Here is a 23,190-nt window from a genome sequence, read left to right as displayed (position 1 = left end):
ATAAATCTGGCAGCTGAAACTGGCTGGAGACCATTTAGAGCACCTGCATGTTTTAATGAAAGCCTCAGTATTTGCCACCAGTCTATCTACAGCGTATCACCAGAGGAGGCTGGAGGACATGTTGCCGATGTAATCTTTGGTGGTGATGTCTCTCTTCTCCTTCTATTTAGTCTTTGCCAATCTGTTTTCGTGCTACAAATGCAAACTGTGACGCTGTATCAACATCACAGTTAAAAAGAAAAATGATGTGTGGAGATGAGAGCCCAGGCAAGTGAGCCGTGAACGTCCAATCATCTTTTCCCACATTAATTGGTGAGCGGGAGAAATGTGCAGTGCAGTTCATTAACTCTTCTCCTCAGGGCTGTCTCTCTACCACCGCGATTTAATTGGACTGTTCCTCTGCTAACAGTTGACATCATTTCAGTGAAATGTTTCACTCGCTGTTTTATCTCCGTTTCGTTCCTAATTGGATTCTTGTGTGACACGCTTGTCGCAGGATGGAGGTCAGGTTTGGTGGCAGAGCTCTGTGGGAGGTTGATAATCAGGAGTTGTGGTTGCTATAGTTACAGCTGCTGATGTCAGCTACTGTAATCCCCGCAGGATATAAGTGAGTGTTATTGCCATCTTAGTTTTATGTATTTAATATTTCCTTTGGCATACAGTAGGTACGTTTATACCTAAACCTACATTTTCTATTTCTTTTTTTTAAGTTTTGATCAAACATCTGCAGAAAGGAACAGCATTGCATTAACTTAATTACATTTTTGGCCACCTGATGAACGAGAGTCTAATACTTCCTCTCTTTTTGTCCCCATAAGGCTTTGAGGCTATTGTGTGGCTCTTAATCAGCTAAATACTTCACTCTGTCCACCAGCTAGTCGCTGTGACTCCTCTCCTCTTCTGCTGCTTCACAGTGGATTTATCACAACTATAAACTGCCCTCTTCAGTTGTAAAAATCTCTAAATATAGTCATGAGAACAAGTAAGAGAACAAGACAAACTGACAACATTTGGACCTCAGGAGTTAATATTGGCCTGCCCTTCATGTATGAGTATGTGAATAATGAATTAAACCTGTGGTGAGTGAACCATCACTGGACACTGGTCATGACCAGATAAAGTAAACAAAACACACTACCTGGCCACTTTGGTGCAGCTTAACTTAACACAAATCTAACCAACCACCATGGCAGTAGACATCATTGGGATTACCTGCTGAAGTTCAAACTGAGCATTCGAATAGGGAAGAAAGACGATTTTGTGACTATGAACATGGCATGGTTGTTGGAATTTTCAGAAACTGATGATCTACTGGGATTTCCCCAAACAATCATCTTTAGGGTTTACAGAATATGGTCCAAAAAACAGAAAATACCCATTGAGTTCATTAGGTGAAAATTCCTTGTTCATGTAAAGAGTCAGACAGATACATCAAACTTGTAAGAAGATGGACTGGAGCAGCAGGAGACCACTTCTCTCAGCTAAAAACAGGAAACCGAGGCTTCATTTCACAGGTGGCTCATCAAAATCGGACAACAGAGTGCACTCAAATGGCCTCCGCAGTGACCTGATGTCAGTCCAATATAGCACCTTTGGGATGTAGTGAAAACGGGTGATTCTCATCATGGATGTACAAGCTCTTGATATGGACTACAATCTCTGAGGCATACTTTTAGTACGTGGTTTTATGAAGAATTAAGGCACTTCTAAAGGCCCACTGGTTTCAAATCTAGCACTAGCAAAGTGTGTCTAAAAAGTGTCAAGTGATTGTAGAGCTGAATATTGCTGCAAAGTTGTTAAGCACAGAACATTCACCTGAGATACTGGGATGCAAATCCCAGTCAAAACCTATCATTGACATATTTTCGCCCCTTTGAAGCATGCATATGCTCTTGGTCACAGTAAATGCTTTTTATAGATATTCTAACTTTAAAGAAAACTTTTTAAAATCTTGTGACTTTTTAAAATCTGTGGCAAAACAAGAAAATAATCAGTCAAATTGTTCTTTTTTTTTACAGAAAAAGCAGGATGCAAATAATTGTTTTCTTTATGAAGGACTGAGCCAATTCTTTTTATCTTTTTTTACTTCAAAGTTTCGTGTGAGATTTGAATGTCAGAAAGCATTTTTTATTCTTCAGGCCCTGTCGCAAAATGCAGAACTTCGAACTCGACTCAACCGCATCCACTCTGAGTCTGTCCTGACTGAGCAAGTTGTGAGTGTGAACATCATCTCCACACCTGATGAGGTAGCTCACTGTCTATCACTGACAAATCTCATTGCTTACCCTGATATTGATAAAGCTACAGCTTCGGAGGCTCGCCAGGTAGTCGATGTATTTGCTTCCTGCATTTGTCAGTTGGCTTATTGATTCTCGCTCCTATAGACTGATGGCCTTTCCAGTACAGCCTGGCAGGTGAGCTTCAGAAATCATTATTCTATGCAGGACCTGACATCAAGGTTAATGGAAAAACTGACTAATTAGAAACGGATGGGAGGTTGCCTTTTGGCAAGGAGACACATGCTGCAATATGAGCACTGTGTTGTCTTCTGGTTCTGTTTGTCTTCGTTCAGGTCAGTTTTGGTTCTTCAACCTGTCATCATAGCAAGAAATAGTGAACGCCTCCTGCATTTGCTTGTGTTTGCCTGCAGGCCGGGGAACAGATGGGGATCCCTCTGACTCAGCAGGCCTCTAATGAGAGCCGACTCTCCATGTCAGAATCTGTCTCTGAGTTTTTTGATGCCCAGGAAGTGCTTCTGTCAGCCAGCTCGTCAGAGAACGAGGTACAGCGGGGCGGATGAAGAAGCGGAGTGGATGTGGTGATGGATGTGGATTTAGTAAGGTTAAACTATACTGCTGCTGTAAGTCAGTGAAAAACATCAGCGTGATGCCTGTGTGTGTGTGGAGACAGATTTAGTCAGTAATTAATGCAAAAGTCACGAAGAGCAGAGATGGAGTGTAAAAGAAACGTAAACACAGGAGGGCTCCTTCGCATCTGCCCGAGGCCTAATCCCCGAGTCATGCCTAAGAATCAAAATGATCCTCTTCCACTTTATGCTTTGTTAAAAAGCATCAAGTGGAGGAGGATGTTCGGTCCATCACTCAAATCAACCATTTCTGCCTCCTTCCCTTTTTAACGGCTGTGAACATTCTGCTCCAAATATACTGCGTATGGCCCCTGAAGACCCATCAAGCATTGTAGCTCCCCAGGCATGCATTGAGCCATGCTGAAGGATTACTGAGCGTGGAAATTCATCATCCCCCCTGGCCTGTAGCTCTAACGGCAAGCCTTTTCGCTCTTTTTTTTGTCACATAAACTGGAAAAGCAGCTTTCACCCAAAGTGGCTACAACATGGCCCTTTCAAATGTGACCTTATTTTGTTTGCTATATATAAAGTATGAATACTGCAGTGTCTTGACTCATGATTACTGCAGTGGGACAGATAGCCGGCATGCTGCTGCAGTTTGTTAGCCAATGGCAAACTGCAGTGCACGCGTGTGTGTGAGTGTGAGGCTGTTCTGATCTGTTCGTGTTGTACTACTGCACTGCCTCACTCCCCTGTGTACCTGTTCCCCTCACAGGGTTCAGACGATGAGTCATATGTCAGTGATGTGAGCGATAACATTTCCGAGGACAACGCCAGCGTGACTGATAACGTCTCCAGACAAAGTAGGTCCAATTCTGCGCCGTCACGAGCAACCGTTGTTTGTACCAGAACAAAAGGACATGAGAAATTAATAAAGGAGGGGGAGATCCCACTCAGTCCGTCAGCCGTGCTGCTTCTACAATAACGTCACATTCCCACGCAAAGACACACACTTTGCAAATTCATTTATCAGTGCTGCAAAAGCAGTTGACTTTGCTATGTTGCCAAGGGCAACAGAAAGGGGGAAAAAAACTACTCAGGCTCCCGCTAGTCTGAAAGTTTTGGAAATGAGCTAGAATTGGTGTTATTTTCTCATGGTGAGTAGTTATCTTCCAGTAAAGCGTCCACTGTCACCAGCACTTCAGGATTAGCAAAGGTAGATGTCACAGTCGGTGGAGATTTATTTATAATCTACGTTATCTAGGTCACAGAGGAGCGTGACATCATCTGCAGGGTTACAAATTGAGTGTAAGAGCTTATGACACTACCTGAACACACTGTATCAGCATCTATATATGTAAATCTAGGAAGGAATCCAATGATGTGACCACTATTCTTTTAAACTTCTTTAAAATCAACAAACATACATACAGAGATTTCTTTATTCATTACAGGGAAAAAATATTGCTTAAAAGCTAAATTAAAGATGACCTATTGTGCTAATTTATGACCCCATATTTTTAATGTTGGACACGACTACTTTGCATGATTCACAGCGAAGAGTAAACCTTGTTTACCTTACGCTGGGTCAAGTTCACAAGTATCTATATCAAACCGTTTTAGTCAACTTTCTTCTGATTGGCTGCTCCTCATAAATCGGTGGTTTTTAGCAGGCAGGTGGGTGCGTTTGTGTTCTTGCAGCCAGATCTATGTGCCTGAGACGATCGCGTCTTTGACATTGCCCGGATCCAAAAGAGGAAAAAGCAGCTTGAAACCAAATGTTTATAAGAATCTTAACCCTGAGCTTTTGGCTCACAAGGATTACTTGTACATTCACTGACATCATTGTTTCAGACTTTGTGTAATATGACCGTCTATCACTGTAACAGCACAACTACTGGTGAAGTACAAGAGTCGTTTCAGTGTATTTGATGTTGCAGCTAAACCTGAACTAATACCATGTCCTCACTACTTAAATTACAAAGTCGGCATATATTAAACAAACTAAGAAAAAATAAGAAAAGTTTTTTCCTAGAATATAAAAAAAAAAACATCCTGCTGCATTTTACACAAAGACTTGCAACACGACCAAAAAATGCTTTTTTTTTTAATTCTTTGTTATAATTATACTTAATTAGGCGTTTCTAGGACTAGCATAGCCTGTTGCAGATAATTACACCAGATGGATGTTGTAATAATGATTCCTTTTTTTCATTATTTATCTTTTTTTCAGTGGCCAACGGAGACTTTGCTGGCAGCGCCTTTCGTAATGGGCGGCGCAGCTGCTTGTCGGCACCCTGTCCTGACACCAGCAACATCAACCTCTGGAACATCTTGCGAAACAACATCGGCAAAGACCTGTCCAAAGTGTCCATGCCTGTGGAGCTCAACGAGCCCCTCAACACCCTGCAGCGCATGTGTGAAGAGCTGGAGTACAGCGAGCTGCTGGATAAGGCTGCTGAGACCGAGGATCCTTTTGAGCGCATGGTAAAGAAGTCGCCGGAGCTTATGAAATGAACTGTTAATCAGTTTCCAGTGTGGTGATTCATTAATTCATTAATGTGTGATGTCACACTGCAAGCCACAAGCTAACATATATGCCTGTGATGTGCTGCCTCCTGTCCTTTGGATAACATTTGAATGACAGATTCTGTTGTTTAGCTTATTCGTGACAAAGCCTGTTATGAGGAGCCTGTAAATCCACTCTGTGTTTATGCTCTTATGACTCTCGTTCAGGTTCTCGTCGCTGCTTTTGCTGTCTCAGGCTACTCATCCACTTACTACAGAGCAGGTAGCAAGCCATTCAACCCGCTACTCGGAGAGACTTACGAATGTATTCGGGAAGACAAGGGCTTCTGTTTTTTCTCTGAGCAGGTAAGCACCTGCTCACACAGTTCAAAATGAGTCAATTTTAAGCAATAAGAAGGAATTTATAGAGTAGCTCATTTTTTTCCTGAGGAGGTCTCATTATGTTGGAGAGGTCTAAAAAGCTCGGTGGAGCTTTCCTTGGAGTGCTTCGGTTTAACCGCAAGGTCTGTGCCTTTGTTTTTGTGTGTGGCCGCCTCAAAGAACTCGGTTTTATCTAATTTGCAAGAAAGCCCAGTGCTTCACTGTGCTCTTATCTGGAAGAAGACGAAACATAGTAGGAGATATTAAAAAAAAGAAATCAGGTTGAGTTTCTATAAATGCTGTCACATGTTTGCTCCAGAGGTTAGATTAGCTGAAAACTGAAGCAGTGTTGCAAAGTGCTTCTAAGAAACACAGAGTAAAAGAAATGGAAGGAAATTATTTTAAAGAATGTTTATATATATGAATTAAAATAAGACTCAAGTGCAACATCAAAATAACATCAAAATGGCTTGTGACAAATATGAGGCAAGCGCTGCTCTCCGAACGGCGACCGTCTTTTGTCTTTAAGCGTGCGATGGGAACAGTAAACAGTTTCTGCCCAAGGATCTGAGGCTGTGCACTGGTTTGCATACAGGAACAACAGTTTCAGTATATATTCTGGGGCCAGGACACGAAGGGCCTTAACAGTAATAAGTAAAATCTTAATATCAGTTCTAAAAGAAATGGGCATCCAGTGTAGTCATTAAGACTGGTGTAATATAACCAGTTTTCTTGCTTCTTATGAGAAGGCTTCTTATTGATACCGATTACAATCCATTACAATAATCAAACTGAAATTAAGCATAAATCATAATTCTGTTGTTGGCTGAACTACTTTAATAACGACGGAAAATCAGTGGGTTACACTTCAGTTCAATGTATTTCAACACTGGGACAGCTGGGAGGTTATCCCAGCTGTCAGAGGTGTGAGACTGAGCAGGTTGCCCGTCCAACACAGGACTAACACAACACTGTAGCATTTCTGCGTGTGCATGCATGGGTTCTGTCCAGATAGTCTGGCCTCTTTCGCACAGTCCAAACACATGTGTGTGTGGGCTCTCAAACATTACACTGGAAGATCTTTCCTCAAAGTCTCAGAGTTAAATCTGTAAATACAAGGGTTCATCACCAACCTGACACAGAAAGATATAAGCTGTTGGGCTTCCTGCAAGATCAGGGAGTTTCATGCTTGGTCTTTTGATTTCCCTGGGGAAAATATTCCCAGACACCAGGCGTAAGTAATTCCAGTGTCTAGCAGGAGAGTGCAAGTTCAGCATTCAGAATAAATTTACAGTGAAAAAAAAAATCACAATTTCTGTGAACCAAAACTGTCAAACGAATATTATAGACAAAATTAAAATCGTCACAATAAATGTGTAATTAAGAGTAGTGGCTGTATATGATGTGCTATCTAAACGACAGCTGCCAGACTCTTTTACTATATTTGATCTTTTCTCGAAGGTGAGCCACCACCCTCCCGTCTCCGCCTGCCACTGTGAGTCTAAGAACTTCACCTTCTGGCAAGGTATGTTACCTGTCTAATTAGTTAGGGATTTTCCTCACAGGAGATATGGCTTAGTGTAGACCAGCCAGCAGGACTCAATTAGCCTTTTTAATAACCAGCGGAAATTGTACAGAGTAAACATAAATGTTATTTGGTATGATTTTAGACAAAATGTTAAAAAAAAAAATTATTTTAATGGGATATTTTTGTTGTTTTTCTTTCCAGATGTGAGATGGAAAAACAAGTTCTGGGGAAAATCAATGGAAATTTTACCAATCGGGAGTGTAAATCTCATGATACCCAGGTAACCTTCACCCAGCTGGTGTGCATGGTAATTGAACATGAAGGCGCAGAGTTTGGTTGGTTTTAATGCTTCATGTCACTGGGATTATGTTAATCGCCAGGTTTCTGCTTTTAATTGCCTTCATGGAAATATCGAGATTTTAATGATGACTGAGAAATGCAGGCTTGTGTTAAATCAACAGAAATTAACAACAAAAACTTTATTAGTTCTGTCAAAGCTGTTAAAAACACCTAAGAGCCCCAGAAAAATCCAGCATCCTCAGAGTTAATCATTTAAGCTCCCCTTGCTCTAAAGCCAGATTTGTTTTGATTGGCTTGATTGGATTTATCACAAGAATCTACTGTATGGATCAACCCACAAATAATAACCTCTTTGGGGTATGATTAAAGTGACAACCTCACAGAAGTCGAAAAGCACTGAGGTTACACAGAAAATGAACATAGCTGTATCACCTACTTTAATAATCTAGCCTTTTTACACCTGCAGTACCTGAAGCTGTTTTTATTGTGGCTTTCTAGGTTTGGTGATCAATACGAATGGAATAAAGTTACCACCTGTGTACACAACATCCTCAGTGGACGGCGGTGGATTGAACACTACGGGGAGATTACCATCAGAAACATAAAGAGCAGTGCTTGCCTCTGCAAACTTACCTTTGTCAAGGTGAAAAATAATTGAGATGATTTGGGTAGCTTCTTGCTTCTTTGTTGTCTTCTCCTCAACCAGTTGTATGGCAATGGCTGCCTCTTCCTGAATGAGAAGTCTCTTCCTGTTAAAAGGGAGTTCTTCCTCCTCACAATTTTCCAGATGTTTATAATGAACCGTTTGGGGTTTCCCTCTAATGCTCTAGGCTGGTTTAGTTTTATATATAACTTGAAAAAGCTAACAGTGAAGTTTATGTTTTTTAGGGAAACTACTGGAGTTCAAATGTGAATGAAGTTCAAGGATTTGTGATGGATCAGGAAGGAAAAGTGATCCACAGGCTTTTTGGAAAATGGCACGAGGGTGTTTATTGTGGTGTCCCACCTTCTGCTAAATGCATCTGGAGGCCAGGTAAGAATCAGTTCTCGCTTCACTCTCACAGCGGGACTTCACTCAGGACTAGCTGTACAAAGCTTTAAAGCTAAAAGGGGACTTTGTTGGCTTTCCTCCCCAGGCTCCATGCCCACAGACTATGAGCTTTACTACGGCTTCACCAGGTTTGCCATTGAACTAAATGAGCTTTGTCCTGAGTTAAAAGATGCCTTGCCGCGGACGGATGCCAGATTCAGACCTGATCAAAGGTACAACATCACATCTGCACCTGGCACTACGAGCTGCTAACGCTGCATATTTTTGCAGCAACTGAGTAAAAAAAGTGTGACTGATTTCTTCCGGTCTGGCTGCAATTTCATTGAAGTCAGTCTGCTGGTAGTAGTTTTTCTCCTCATGTTTACAAATTCTCATCCTTTCATTTAGGTATCTGGAAGAAGGTAACTTGGAAATGGCGTCATCAGAGAAGCAGCGTATTGAGGACATGCAGAGGGTCAGGAGGAAGTGGAACGATGAGAACAACATCAAACACGAGCCACGCTTCTTTAAGTAAGGATGCACAAAGCAGCAGCCAGATGTGCATTATTCACCTTGTAGAATGCGTCGCTTTGTTTTTTTATTTCGTTTCATGTTCGGTTTTGTCTTTCATTGGCTTTGATTGGCTCCATTCAGACAGCCTACTACACACATCTCAGTGTTGAAATGAGGAAAATATCTGGACTGATTAAGTACATTAGAATGAAAAAGATCTCATATTTTGGAAGAATACGGGTAAAAAGAGAAGAAGCTGCTATGAAGCTGATTTGATTGGGGAGCTCTTGCTCACTAGCAAGACCTTGTCTTATTCTCCTGAGGTAGCTGATCAAAACATTAAGCCAGACACATCACCTTATTAGGCAGTAATTGCTGACATCAGAAGTGGAGAGAAGCCGTGTTACACAAGATGAGAAAGAACCGGAGTGTAGATAACCACGTAGTTATGGGCAGTCTACAAGTACTAGTCTTTGTCTGTGTTGTGTTGTAATCACATGGCATTGTGTTGCCATGCGATTACATGTGAGAACATTTTGTAACCAAGTGCAATAGAACAATCAAATGTTGTACAGACGCATTCATTTGCTCCTCTATTGCAATAATTTGATCAATATTTGTAAGAGAGGATGTGACTGCGGCTGTGTCAGCATTTTTCCCATTTTTAGGATGTTTAGCAGCTCAACGTTTGCATGGAAAACTCAACATTAACATTATTCACATTCTTTGCAAATAATCAAATGAAGCACAATTTGGTGTCTGTAGGGAGATTTATAGATGAACATGAAAATCTGGGTTAAAATGCATTGTTTTAAAAAATTATGTATGTTTATTATTATGTATTGTCATTCTTATTTTAACTGGCATTGTGTTATAAAATGGGTTGTACAACTACAAAAATGTGAACACGACAACACTTCAATTCAAATTAGTCTATAAATCTCCCGGTGAACAGATACACTTCCTCAGAGATTTTCGTCCATATTGATATGATAGTTCCAATTTCACTGCATCCCAAAGGTGCTTTGTTGGAATGAGGTCTGGTGGCTGTGGAGCCCATTTACAGTGAACTCACTGTTGAGTTCAGAAAACCAGTTTGAGATGATTTGAGCTTTGTGACATGGTGTGTTATCCTGCTGCAAGCAACCATCAAAAGATGGGTACACTGTGGTCATAAAGGGATGGACATGATAAGCAACAATACTCAGGTAGGTTGTAGTTTTTACATGATGTTCAGCTCGTTCTAAGGGGACAATATTACACCACCAGCCTGAACTACTGATGCAAGGCAGGATAGATCCATGCTTTCATGTGGTTTATGGCAGATTTTGACCCTGCTATCTGAATGTCACAGCAGAAATCGAGACAAATTACATTTTCAGTGTTCTGATTGTACAGATGTATACTTTTGGTGAGCTCTTAGCTGACAGCTGTGGTACCTTCTGTGGTCTTCTTAACATGAACAATACAAAAACATGGATCCATCTTCCCTTGTATCAGCATTTCAGGCTGGTGGTGGTGTAATGGTGTGTTTGACCCTTTGATACCAACTCAGTATTGTTTAAAGACTACCTGATATTGTTGCTTAGCATGTGTATAACTTTATATCCACAGTGTACTCATCTTCTGACTGGTTTTTCTGAACTTGACAATGAGTTCACTGAGCTCAAATAGCCACAGTCACCACATCTCAATCCAGAAGAGCACCTTTAGGATGTGGTGGAAATTGTTAGGTGGAGATTGTCAACATGGATGTTGCAACTGTGCAATGCTGTCGTGTCAATATGAACCAAAATCTTGAGGAATGTTTTCAGCACCGTGTTGAATCTGTGCTATGAAGACTTCAGACATTTCTGAACTCAAAGGATCCAACCCAGTATTAGAGGGTGGTGTATCTAATAAAGTGTCTGCTGAGTGTATGTAGGGAATAGTGTATTTCTCCCCATTGCCTTTAGGTTTACAACTTCCACTTTTGTCTTTGTCCTTCCAGGAAAGTGGTTGATGCCAATCACAGGGAGAGATGGGTCTCCAACAACATGTACTGGGAGCTCCGCAAAAACCCCGGCTTCATTAACATGGAATCTACAGTGACTCTATGGTAGCACATGGATCTGTGTTTCCATCATCACAGACGAGGAGGCTGTTACCTACGCACAATAAGGTGTTAAGAGAAACGCGACGATGATGAAACATCTTTGTGCATGGATACGAATGACTGCTGAGCTGAGGGAAGGCCCGACGCCCAGCGACCCTGTGGAGGGTCACCCATCCATGGAAACATACCCTAGGATCACCTTCATTGTGCTTGTCGAAGCTGGGTCTCACCGCGCCTATGTAGATGTTTCCTCAGCTCTGTTGACTTCCCAGTATGTCCTTGCCTTAAAAAGACACCTGTACAAGTCACACGATTAGGCGCCTTTAAGTTGAAGCCATTTAATTTCCAACAGCAGTTTGGGTAGACTAGTCTATGAAGTAGACATTTTGATTACCTACAGATTACCTATGATAACATTGCATGTGTAGAGAGCAGCTTTCACTGGTACAAAGCCGTATTTACTATATCATCAGTTATTGTAGAAAAAAAAATAGGTATTTTTATAAAAAATATCTCGGACTCAGAATTTAGTGAAAGAGAATTATGTGAATTGGCAGATTTTATTTATTTTTGCCTTTTAATACTGTCGACTCTGTCGGATGGCAGCACTCTCTCCCGGGAAACAACTCATTTGAAATTAATGTCGACCGCTGTGGAGGAAGTACGGGGCTCTACAAACGCCGTTTTAATGAGTAACTGAGCTGAACATGTGCTGGGAGGTGAGGTGTGATTTAAACGCGAGGCGTTTCGGCCCTGTGGACTGTCAACACTGATCTGTCGTGACACAGTGCAAACGGAAGGACGATCTTCACCTCAGCAGCCCCAGTGTCTAATAATAACCATTCTTACACAAAACCAACTCGTGTGAATCACACAGTTACATAAATGCATACATAACTCTCTCCACTCTGTTCCCGAATGTGAGAGTTTCATTCAAATAATGGGCGCGTACACGTCCGAGTCACGAGTATAAGAAAAGATTTGTACAGGTTGCAGCGTTCTCTCAGATCCTTGGGATTTTTGTAGTACTTCATTTATTAACGAAACGTGAATAGCAGAGTCACATATTTCCATAAAACAGCCGCAGCTTGAAGATGTAATTATTTTGAATTAATAAATGAGTAATTTTCCATCAGAGTCTTGTTACAGTTTACAAAAAACCCAAAGAGATTTTTTTTAAATCATCTTTATTCTGATTAACAACCAAAAAGAATCATTTACAAAGATATAGAGCAAAAAAAGTACTAACTGTATTCATTTATAAATCTGTTACCAGCAGATATTTGGTATTTTTCTTGATATATTACTCAAACCATCTATAATTTATCTTATCATTAATTGATTAAGGAATGATTTAATCTCGCCGTGACTCAATCACCAAACCGCATGCAGTCGTAGTTCATTATGAAACACCAGAGACACCTACAGGTCGTCCTGTAAAAATGAAAGAAGCCAGATTTTCAGATGGATACTGTAAAAACATTAAAACGTCTCAATGTGTCTGATTCCCCAGAGAATTTACTGCTATGCTGTGGGCTTCTTCAAAGCACCAGGTTGAAGTTTAGCTTTAAAATCTTGCCTAGTCTCCTCTTTTTTTGTTTTACAGCTAAAGAAAAAAATAAAAGGGGGCGCCTTTAAAATCAACCCGAACACACGCGAATAGTTCTTAAAGCTGAATCTCTTTGTTCACAGCTGCAGGGCGAGGAGGGGAAAGGTGAATATAAATATGTAGAGCGAAAACTGTTTAAGGCAAATCCATCATGTGTGCACTGATCACACCGTAGATTAACAAACCAAAAAGTTAGAACTGCTTTGCATCCATGTAGTTTAAAAGATAAAAAACAACAAGATACGCGTGGATATAGTTTTATTTTTCCCTGATCACGAACTTAATGCTACAACTCAGCAGCGTCGGTTTCACTTGCTGTGCCTTAATGCATTTATCAATGCCTCACAAACACACAACAGATGAGAATACCCGAGCCAAGAAGAAGGTATGCCATTCACAAGTCAAACGCCGCACATTCTCCATAGTCCGCCTGCCTACAGATGATTAAGTACACTGAGCATTTAGCCGAGGACGGAATACATTAAGGGAAATTTCTTTGACATTAGAGGAGTAGAAAAGTTTTAACTGTATAACGCTTGCAGTGTCTAAAAGTGTTCTGCACTGCTCTGCTACCCCAACATGTAACTGATTCATTTTTGGTGATCACAATAAATGCAGCACATTTAGGGGGGGGAGGGAAAAAAAGTGGGGGCACTACTGCAGCAGCTGATTTCTTTTCCCTCCTACATCAGTAGCTGTGGAGGTAGGGCCAGTGCTTTGTGTAGTGTTTGGTATCACAGAGTCAGAATGTAGTGGAGAAAAAAAAGAGAGAAAATCCTCCAGCTTTCTTCATCCATTTTCTACCTGCATGTCTAGAGCTTGCCAATGAATGTTGCAGATGCCTTATAAAAAAAGGTTTATGGTTTCTGAATTGGACACTTTTTTTTTTTGTCGACTGACATGTATCATGAAGCACTATGTCAGCTCAGTTTGGATCAAATCTATTTCCTGATGGGTACCTTCTAAAGTGCAATTTTAACAAAGTACATATCTTTCCATGAACACTGTACACTGCTGCTACATAGTGCTTGTTCTAATAAAACTGCAAAACTCAAGGGATGAAGTTCTGTGGTTTGTGTTTTTTAAAAAGGTAAGTGTTCTTGTACTCTGATATTTATGTTTCATTTTCATAAGCTGTCCAATGGTCCGATTCTGGCTCCCGGGCCTTATGTTTGACACCCCTGGTTTTCTTTAATAACAGAAATTGGAGCTCCCACAGCACACCTTGGTAAGCATAGAAACACATATGACGCAGTAGTGATATCCACTATTTTTTAAGGCTAGTACCTATGTTTTAAGTTGCTGGGGAAAAAAACACAAACACACAAGCAACAGAGAACCCAATGACAAGGACTTCTTTGCTAGGTGCTCCTGTTAATCTGCACAGCAACACAAATATCAAATCATCCAATCACACAGCAGTGACTTAGTACATTTAGACATATAGACATGATCAAGTTGACCTGCTGAGGTTCAACCAGAGCAACAGAATGGCGAGGAAGGGTGATTTAAGTGACTTTGAATATGTATGACAGGCTGGTCTGGCAACTTCAGAAAGTGCTGATCTATTGGGATTTACCCAAACGACAGAGAATGGTTTGAAAGGTGAAAATGTCCAGTGACTGCCTTGTTGCCAGACGAGAGTGACCAGATTACTTCAAGCTGACAGGAAAGCAACAGTAACTTAAATAACAACAGCCAATGTATGCAGGGGAGCATCTCTGAACACATAACACATCAAAGGCTGCATCAGCAGAAGACCACACCTTGTAGGACTCCTGACAGGATCTTCACATCAATTCACATGTGTTACCAGAGTTCAATGATGGAAGATTAAAAAAACTGCCACTTGGTCTGATGAGTTTCAATTTCTGGTGCAACATTCAGATAGTAGGGTCAGAATTTCACAGAAATAACACAGATACATGGCTTCATTTTATCTTGTATCACAGGTTCAGGGTAGTGGTGGTGTAATGATGTGCGAGATACTTTCTTGGCACACTTTGGACGCCTTAGTACCAGCTGAGCATTTTTAAAATGCCACAGCCTGCCTGAGTATTTTTGCCAACCACGTGCATCCCTGTATGACCCATAATGCACCCATCTTCTAATGGTTGCTTCCAGCAGGATGTGTCATGACAATTATTTTACTGTATTTACAGTAGACGACAATCTAATAGAGCATCTTTGGGAGGTGGTCCAACAGAAGATTCCCATCCTGGACGTGTGTCCAACAAATCTGCAGGGCCTGTGAGATGCTGTCATGTAACTATAAAACAAAATCTGTGAGGCACCTTGTTGAATCTATGAAATGAAAAATTAGGATGTTCCAACCCAGTACCAGGAAGGTGTACCTAATAAAGTGTCTGTTGAATGCATATGGATAATAGTGTTGTTTTACTCATTGCTTTCAGGTTTAACTTTCACTGTTGTCATTTTTCTTCTATGAAAGCAGCTGATGCCAGTCACAGGGAGAGATGGGTCTCTGTACCTAATAGAGTGGCCAGTGAGTGCAAATATCACTCTTTAGAGTAAAAAAACCAAATTCAAATAAATAAATTACTGTATTTGACTTTTCTTTGGGCCACTTTTTTGTTATAAAACAACACAAATTAAGTAGAAAGCACCCATGAATTCACTCTGATGTAATTAGCTTTGTACCAATACTTAACAACGGGCTGGCTGATGAATAAATGGCTGTCCAGCGGTCATCTCCCACGGGACGCATTTCAATCAATAACACAACAGCCGGCTCCTGAAGGCGCCACAGCAATTTATTCTCTCAGTAGGCTCTATTGCACGGCCATTAACACACGCCAACACTCATTAACATTTATTTAATGTTATTTCATTTATTTACTGGATCTGAACACTTGTTGTTGCTGCCATTTTTCTCTACCAACAGTAAGTTCATACAGCAGAGAACACCAGTCAGTAAATCTATTAAATATAGAGCAGGTTTTACTTCTATAGCTATACAGAGGCACACTGCAACAGACCAGCAATCATCTTTTCTATTCCGAGTCAAACTGATAAAGAGCGATGGATGAGTGGAAGTAGGACAAAATAAATACTAATAAGAAATCTTTCTGTCCATATGTCACACTAGACAAAATGTATGGAAAAACTAGACATTCAAACCACTGACTGCACTCACACTGTGTGTAAAAAGATACAAAGAAAATCGTTTGTAATATTCTTCCACTTTTCATCACATACTTTGGGACATTTAAAATAAAAACATAAAAACAACCACACTTCCGCTCGATTCTTTTACAGTTTGCTCGCGAGTATAAATAGAGGTGAAAAATAAAGCTGATGCTTTTTCGGGTTACTGCGCAGTTGAGTCTACTTTGCCATGTGCATGATTACAAAAATATACCCGGGCAATCGCAGACTGGGCATCAGCTGATGTATGTGACACTGTGGGTGCAGCGACTGCTGGCGGCGCCGTTGTTTATTTGATGGAGGCCTTGATGTACTGTAGTGCGCTGTGGGCTGCGTCGTTGTGGGCGTTGCTACAGGAAATGCCTGTGCCGTGGCACACGGTGACAGGGGTGGTGGACAGCTCTGCCAGGCACTGATACTGCCCGTTCACTGTGAGCTCATCTGCAAAACAGTTGAATAGTTAACATCTTGCAACACATATTTTACAGCCACAAGCTGTGGATAATGGTTTCCATTATACTACAGAATTGAATTTAACTCTTCCCCCCCTTGGACTCCTACTGGGAGTAACCCTTGTTTCTCTTTTTCTGAACGTAGAAACTCAACTTGAGCACTAAAAGTATTACAACAGGCCTGGTTCACCCATTCACACACATTTATACAAGCACTTTTTCCACGTCTTAGTGCTTTCTAACATATACATGCCAACAAATGCATTGGAGAGCAACCTGGGCTTCAGTACCTTGCTAAAGCATACTTTGGCATGCAGGCTGGATCGAACTACCAACCTTCAGATTAGTAGATGACCTGTATTACGACTCTACAGGCATTTTACCAGGTAAGTTCCATCACAATTAGCAATCTTGGTAGACACAGAGGATGTGTGCACAATTTTTGGCCTTTTGTTTACTTTCTTGTTCTCTATGCTCCTATTTCCTCTTCTCTTTCCCCCTCACCCCCCAACCTGTCATGACAGATAGCAGCCACTCCCTGAGCATGCTTCTGCAGGACGTCTCTTCCTGTTAATAGGGAGTTCTTCCGCAGCACTGTCGCCAAATGTTTGCTCACAGGAGACTGATAATTCATTCATTACTGTTTGAAAATACAACCCAGTGTAAGGTTCATGTATTAAATTATATAATGATAATAATAATTAATGATAATATTCATCATGATTATTGTTGTTATTATTTTAAAATTCATTGTTTTACTAAAAAAAACAAAAAACATAGTAAAACACTTAAAAAAAAAAAAAGATGCCAAATTACAATTATTTAATCGCAGTTGTGAACAGGTAAATGTGTTTTAGCAAAAATGTAAAATTAAAACAAATCATTTTACGAGGACTTAAATGTCCTTTGTTCCCCTTTTGTTAAAACAGAGAAAAATGCACCACAGACAAATACTGAAGAAGGAAATGGTTGCCTTATATTTACATTGTCTACAAACTCAAAAACCAAATTTCTCTTAAAAATTTAGATTTGCAAATGTGAACAAATCAACTTGTCAGAGATATTCATCTCCACTTGAAAAAAAACAACCCCACAAAACAAGAAAACTGCAGCAAACACCACAATAATAAACAGCATGTCCAAATTAATAAGTCTTCTAATCAGATATTGATGCTTCTTTACTATGTGACGCAAAAATAGGAGACAGATGCTTTTTTTTAACTAGTTAAGCACCCAAATAAAAAAATCAAATGTTTCTATGTTTGAGTCACAGCAACTTTGACAGTAACATCTGCAGTAATATTCACGTCTCTAATGACATCTCACAAGCGTTCGCTTTATTTTGATACAAAGACTGTTTACACAGTTTCTAATTGCAGAGAAATACATTTATTTTGGTCATTTCATTGTCGAGCAGAAAGCTCACCCTTCTTGTTATACCCTTTAGATGAACAGAGAGTTTTTTTAATTAACTACATATTCTTTAAATAATGTTCCCTTTTATAAAAAGTAGGATAATTATTAAAAAAAATTATTATAGCTCTGTTACATAGGAAAAAACTGTCTTTTTTCTGTTGTCTCTTGTTAAACATTAGGGACGTTTGTGGCAATAAATTTCTTAATCAACTAAACAGGTCACTTAAGAAATATTAAGTTAGATTTGAAAACGGTTTAAAAAAAAACATATCCCCCATTCCACATTCCAAAATGTCATGTGACAATCTGATTGGCTTAGGAGTGATGATGTCACAAGGATGTCACAAGGATCCTTTGAAGTTTTTCTATAAATAGGGGTGAGAAACAGCAATTTTCAGTTCGTTTCTTCGCAGCCTTTGTGTTTGCAGCCTTCAAACGTTCACTACAGAAAAATTTGGAAACCTCTCAGAGTCATCGGATACAAACGCCAACATGTATCCAAGATTACGGCAACCAAGACAAAAAGATTTCGCCGCCTCTCCTTCCACGCGTGGCCGGCCAATTTCTCCAAATGGCCTCTTATCCATCCAAAGGGCATTACAGGAGAGTAGGAATGAAAACAACCATCTCCAGAACAAAATTCGACAAATTGAAGAAGAAAAACGTCACCTGGAGAAGAAGTGCTTACAGATGGAAGCACAAAACAAACACCTGGAAGAAACACTACAGCGCCAGCCCGACATCAACATTATTAATGAGGGCTGGGGGATCAAGTTTGCTCAAGCCAGAGAGCAGATTGTATCCCTCATCAAAGAAAACAAGAAAAAGAGCGCTGAAGTTAAAGAAATGTCCGAGCAGCTTCAAGGCAGGAAAGCGACGATTGATAAAATGGAGTGGGATCTGCAATACATGGACCAAATGAATCACCTGCTCCAAAGAAAGCTTGATGAAGCTGAAGAAAAAAATAAAGAAGTCCTCCAACAGAAGGAACAACAGGACACAAAGCAAAAAGACCTGCAGCGCGAGCTCCAAGGCATGCAGGAAAAGTACAGAATGGTGAAGGCAGAGTTGGAACAAACATTGGTCCAAAATAAAGACCTCCTTCAAGAGAAAGAGCAACAGAAAGAAAGACTGCCAGAAGAAAAGTGCATTATCAAGGACTTTGAGAGTAAAAATCAAAAGTTGCAAGGATTCTGTGATGAACTGAAGGTCAAAACAAGTGAGCTGGAGGGAGAAAAGGAAACACTAGAAAAACGATGCTCACACATGCAGAAAAAGATTGATCACATGGCCAAAAACAACTCAGAGCTCATTAAGGGGATATTGTTGGAATTCAACAACTTGAAGCGGGAAAACACAGAAATGCAGGCCCAAAAGCAAAAACAAGACAAAACGCATGAGGACCTGCAGTGTACGCTCCGCGATATCCAGAAAAGAAATGAGCAGCTAGAAGGCCTGCACAAAGAAGATCAAGTGAGAAATGCAGACCTGCAGAAGGCAAAGCTGACACAGGAGGCAACATCCAAAGACCTCAAAGAAAAGCTTGAAGAAACACAAGCAACATTAGAACAGGTGGAACAAACATGCAAGAAACTAGAGAGGCAAAACACAGAAACCATCGATGAGTTGAGAACCCTCATCCTGGACAAAAAGGCGCTCGTGGAAAAGTCCATGAAAAAGAAGAAAAGATTCTTCAGCTTTTTCCAGTAGAGGGACAATACTGCTTCTTCAACTGATGTAGCCTCGTCTTGCTCCACCTCTGTTCACCCCCCCAACCAGTCCCGGCAGTTGACTGCCCCCTCCTGAGCCTGGTTCTGCCGGAGGTTTCTGCCCGTTTAAAGGCAGTTTTTCCTCCCCACTGTCGCCTAGTGCTTGCTCAGAGGGGATTGTTGGGGTTTTCTCTCCTCTACCTTGTTTCGTTATTTACTTGTTAACTTTTTGCTCTTACCTCATTTAACCTTGTTTCGTTATTTACTTGTTAACTTTTTGAACTTACCTCATTTAACCTTGTTTCATTATTTACTTGTTAACTTTTTGAACTTACCTCATTTAACCTTGTTTCATTATTTACTTGTTAACTTTTTGAACTTACCTCATTTAACCTTGTTTCGTTATTTACTTGTTAACTTTTTGAACTTACTTCGTTTTACCTTGTTTCGTTATTTACTTGCTTGTTTAACTTTTTTTTCAACTTATCTAACAAAATAAAACAGTTGAATTTATCCTTTGAGTATTGTTCATCTAATCTTTACAGAGTTTTTCCAAAACACTTTCAAACATTCAGATCTGTCTTTCATTTTCTTCTTGAAACCTCATGAACGGTGAACTAAAAACTCTGGAACATGGTTTGAAACACTGAAATTGTTTCAGCTGAAACTGGCAAAGTCATACGTGCGTGTGTGAGTGTCACAGGTGATATGGTGTCACTAGTCCAGTCATCATGTTTAGCCTCATTCACTCCAGAATTATTTAGGCCAAATCTTTAAAACCGTGTCACTGCACACACATTTCAATCACACAAATGCAGGATTAATTCTTTGCAGTATTTTATCTGATTTATTATGAGAATGTCACGCCTGATCATTTGCGCCCACAACATCAAAAATGGGGGCAAAAGGGAGGAGACCACGTTTAATCGATTATAACACGAGGTCAGAAATATAAGTGCTGACATGAGTAGTGTCCACAGAAACCTCTGAATCTCAGCTAAAAACTCATGCAAACCATGTCTACAAACACCAAACAAAGCAAAGATACCAGACAGTTAAAAGAGCAGTTACTGCACCATGAATCTGTGGACAGGTAATATCCATATTTTGATTTATGATTTTCTGGAGTTAAATGTGAACCGAAGCATATTTTCAAACGTGTTATATGCTATAAAATACTTTTAAAAATTAGGTGAGGGAAATAAAAAACCATTTTTTCTATGTTTGAGTCACAGTAACTTTGACATAGTAACATCTGCAGTAATATTTACAGCTCTGATGACATCTCACCAGTGTTAGCTTTATTTTGACACCAAGACTGTTTACACAGAGTTTGTAATTGCAGAGAAATACATTTATTTTGGTCATTTCCTTTTCAAGCAGGAAGCTCACCCTTCTTGGTATACCCTTTAGATGAATACAGAGTTTTTAATTAAATACATATTCTTTAAATAATGTTCCCTTTTAGAAAAAGTAGGATAATTTAAAAAAAACAAAACATTTATTATAGCTCTGTCACGTAGAAAAAAACCTGTCTTTTTTCTGTGGTCTGTTATATAACATTAGGGGTGTTCGTGGCAATTAACTTTTTAATCGACTAAGCGGGTCAAGTAAGAAACACTTAAATATTAAGTTACATTTGAAAACTGTTTAAAAAAAACATATCCCCATTCCACATTCCAAAGTGTCATGTGACAATCTGATTGGCTTAGGAGTGATGATGTCACAAGGATGTCACAAGGATGTCACAAGGATGTCACAAGGATCCTTTGAAGTTTTTCTATAAATAGGGGTGAGAAACAGCAATTTTCAGTTCGTTTCTTCGCAGCCTTTGTGTTTGCAGCCTTCAAACGTTCACTACAGAAAAATTTGGAAACCTCTCAGAGTCATCGGATACAAACGCCAACATGTATCCAAGATTACGGCAACCAAGACAAAAAGATTTCGCCGCCTCTCCTTCCACGCGTGGCCGGCCAATTTCTCCAAATGGCCTCTTATCCATCCAAAGGGCATTACAGGAGAGTAGGAATGAAAACAACCATCTCCAGAACAAAATTCGACAAATTGAAGAAGAAAAACGTCACCTGGAGAAGAAGTGCTTACAGATGGAAGCACAAAACAAACACCTGGAAGAAACACTACAGCGCCAGCCCGACATCAACATTATTAATGAGGGCTGGGGGATCAAGTTTGCTCAAGCCAGAGAGCAGATTGTATCCCTCATCAAAGAAAACAAGAAAAAGAGCGCTGAAGTTAAAGAAATGTCCGAGCAGCTTCAAGGCAGGAAAGCGACGATTGATAAAATGGAGTGGGATCTGCAATACATGGACCAAATGAATCACCTGCTCCAAAGAAAGCTTGATGAAGCTGAAGAAAAAAATAAAGAAGTCCTCCAACAGAAGGAACAACAGGACACAAAGCAAAAAGACCTGCAGCGCGAGCTCCAAGGCATGCAGGAAAAGTACAGAATGGTGAAGGCAGAGTTGGAACAAACATTGGTCCAAAATAAAGACCTCCTTCAAGAGAAAGAGCAACAGAAAGAAAGACTGCCAGAAGAAAAGTGCATTATCAAGGACTTTGAGAGTAAAAATCAAAAGTTGCAAGGATTCTGTGATGAACTGAAGGTCAAAACAAGTGAGCTGGAGGGAGAAAAGGAAACACTAGAAAAACGATGCTCACACATGCAGAAAAAGATTGATCACATGGCCAAAAACAACTCAGAGCTCATTAAGGGGATATTGTTGGAATTCAACAACTTGAAGCGGGAAAACACAGAAATGCAGGCCCAAAAGCAAAAACAAGACAAAACGCATGAGGACCTGCAGTGTACGCTCCGCGATATCCAGAAAAGAAATGAGCAGCTAGAAGGCCTGCACAAAGAAGATCAAGTGAGAAATGCAGACCTGCAGAAGGCAAAGCTGACACAGGAGGCAACATCCAAAGACCTCAAAGAAAAGCTTGAAGAAACACAAGCAACATTAGAACAGGTGGAACAAACATGCAAGAAACTAGAGAGGCAAAACACAGAAACCATCGAGGAGTTGAGAACCCTCATCCTGGACAAAAAGGCGCTCGTGGAAAAGTCCATGAAAAAGAAGAAAAGATTCTTCAGCTTTTTCCGGTAGAGGGACAATACTGCTTCTTCAACTGATGTAGCCTCGTCTTGCTCCACCTCTGTTCACCCCCCCAACCAGTCCCGGCAGTTGACTGCCCCCTCCTGAGCCTGGTTCTGCCGGAGGTTTCTGCCCGTTTAAAGGCAGTTTTTCCTCCCCACTGTCGCCTAGTGCTTGCTCAGAGGGGATTGTTGGGGTTTTCTCTCCTCTACCTTGTTTCGTTATTTACTTGTTAACTTTTTGCTCTTACTTCATTTAACCTTGTTTCGTTATTTACTTGTTAACTTTTTGCTCTTACTTCATTTAACCTTGTTTCGTTATTTACTTGTTAACTTTTTGCTCTTACTTCATTTAACCTTGTTTCGTTATTTACTTGTTAACTTTTTGCTCTTACTTCATTTAACCTTGTTTCGTTATTTACTTGTTAACTTTTTGCTCTTACTTCATTTAACCTTGTTTCGTTATTTACTTGTTAACTTTTTGCTCTTACCTCATTTAACCTTGTTTCTTTATTTACTTGTTAACTTTTTGCTCTTACCTCATTTAACCTTGTTTCGTTATT

The 23,190-nt window shown here is 40.2% G+C and overlaps 2 protein-coding genes across 5 annotated transcripts in view; one reads left to right on the top strand and one right to left on the bottom strand.

The window, feature by feature from the left end:
* osbpl6 (oxysterol binding protein-like 6) overlaps positions 1-13,829 on the top strand; it is a 43,832-nt gene extending 30,003 nt beyond the window's left edge. For 3 of the 4 annotated variants that reach the window (XM_026143719.2, XM_026143722.2, XM_026143718.2), the window contains 12 exons: positions 2,139-2,246; positions 2,651-2,782; positions 3,582-3,669; positions 5,040-5,293; positions 5,543-5,680; positions 7,157-7,220; positions 7,425-7,503; positions 8,022-8,166; positions 8,412-8,556; positions 8,660-8,786; positions 8,962-9,084; positions 11,057-13,829. In XM_026143719.2, coding sequence (XP_025999504.1) covers positions 2,139-2,246; positions 2,651-2,782; positions 3,582-3,669; positions 5,040-5,293; positions 5,543-5,680; positions 7,157-7,220; positions 7,425-7,503; positions 8,022-8,166; positions 8,412-8,556; positions 8,660-8,786; positions 8,962-9,084; positions 11,057-11,168 — 1,515 coding nt within the window. In that variant the 3' untranslated portion in view covers positions 11,169-13,829. The remainder of the gene's footprint in view (positions 1-2,138; positions 2,247-2,650; positions 2,783-3,581; positions 3,670-5,039; positions 5,294-5,542; positions 5,681-7,156; positions 7,221-7,424; positions 7,504-8,021; positions 8,167-8,411; positions 8,557-8,659; positions 8,787-8,961; positions 9,085-11,056) is intronic. The other variant, XM_026143720.2, reaches the window with a different exon arrangement.
* A 1,767-nt stretch (positions 13,830-15,596) lies between these two features.
* The window catches only part of prkra (protein kinase, interferon-inducible double stranded RNA dependent activator), a 42,059-nt gene continuing 34,465 nt past the window's right edge, over positions 15,597-23,190 (bottom strand). Inside the window, exon 8 of the mRNA XM_026143724.2 lies at positions 15,597-16,379. Within this exon, the coding sequence (XP_025999509.1) occupies positions 16,228-16,379 (152 nt within the window). The 3' untranslated portion in view covers positions 15,597-16,227. The remainder of the gene's footprint in view (positions 16,380-23,190) is intronic.

This window comes from Astatotilapia calliptera, chromosome 16 (genome assembly GCF_964374335.1).
Source record: "Astatotilapia calliptera chromosome 16, fAstCal68.1, whole genome shotgun sequence".
Classification (NCBI taxonomy): domain Eukaryota; kingdom Metazoa; phylum Chordata; class Actinopteri; order Cichliformes; family Cichlidae; genus Astatotilapia; species Astatotilapia calliptera.
Note: the sequence above shows the minus strand (reverse complement) of the source record. Positions and strands in the feature narration are given on the sequence as shown.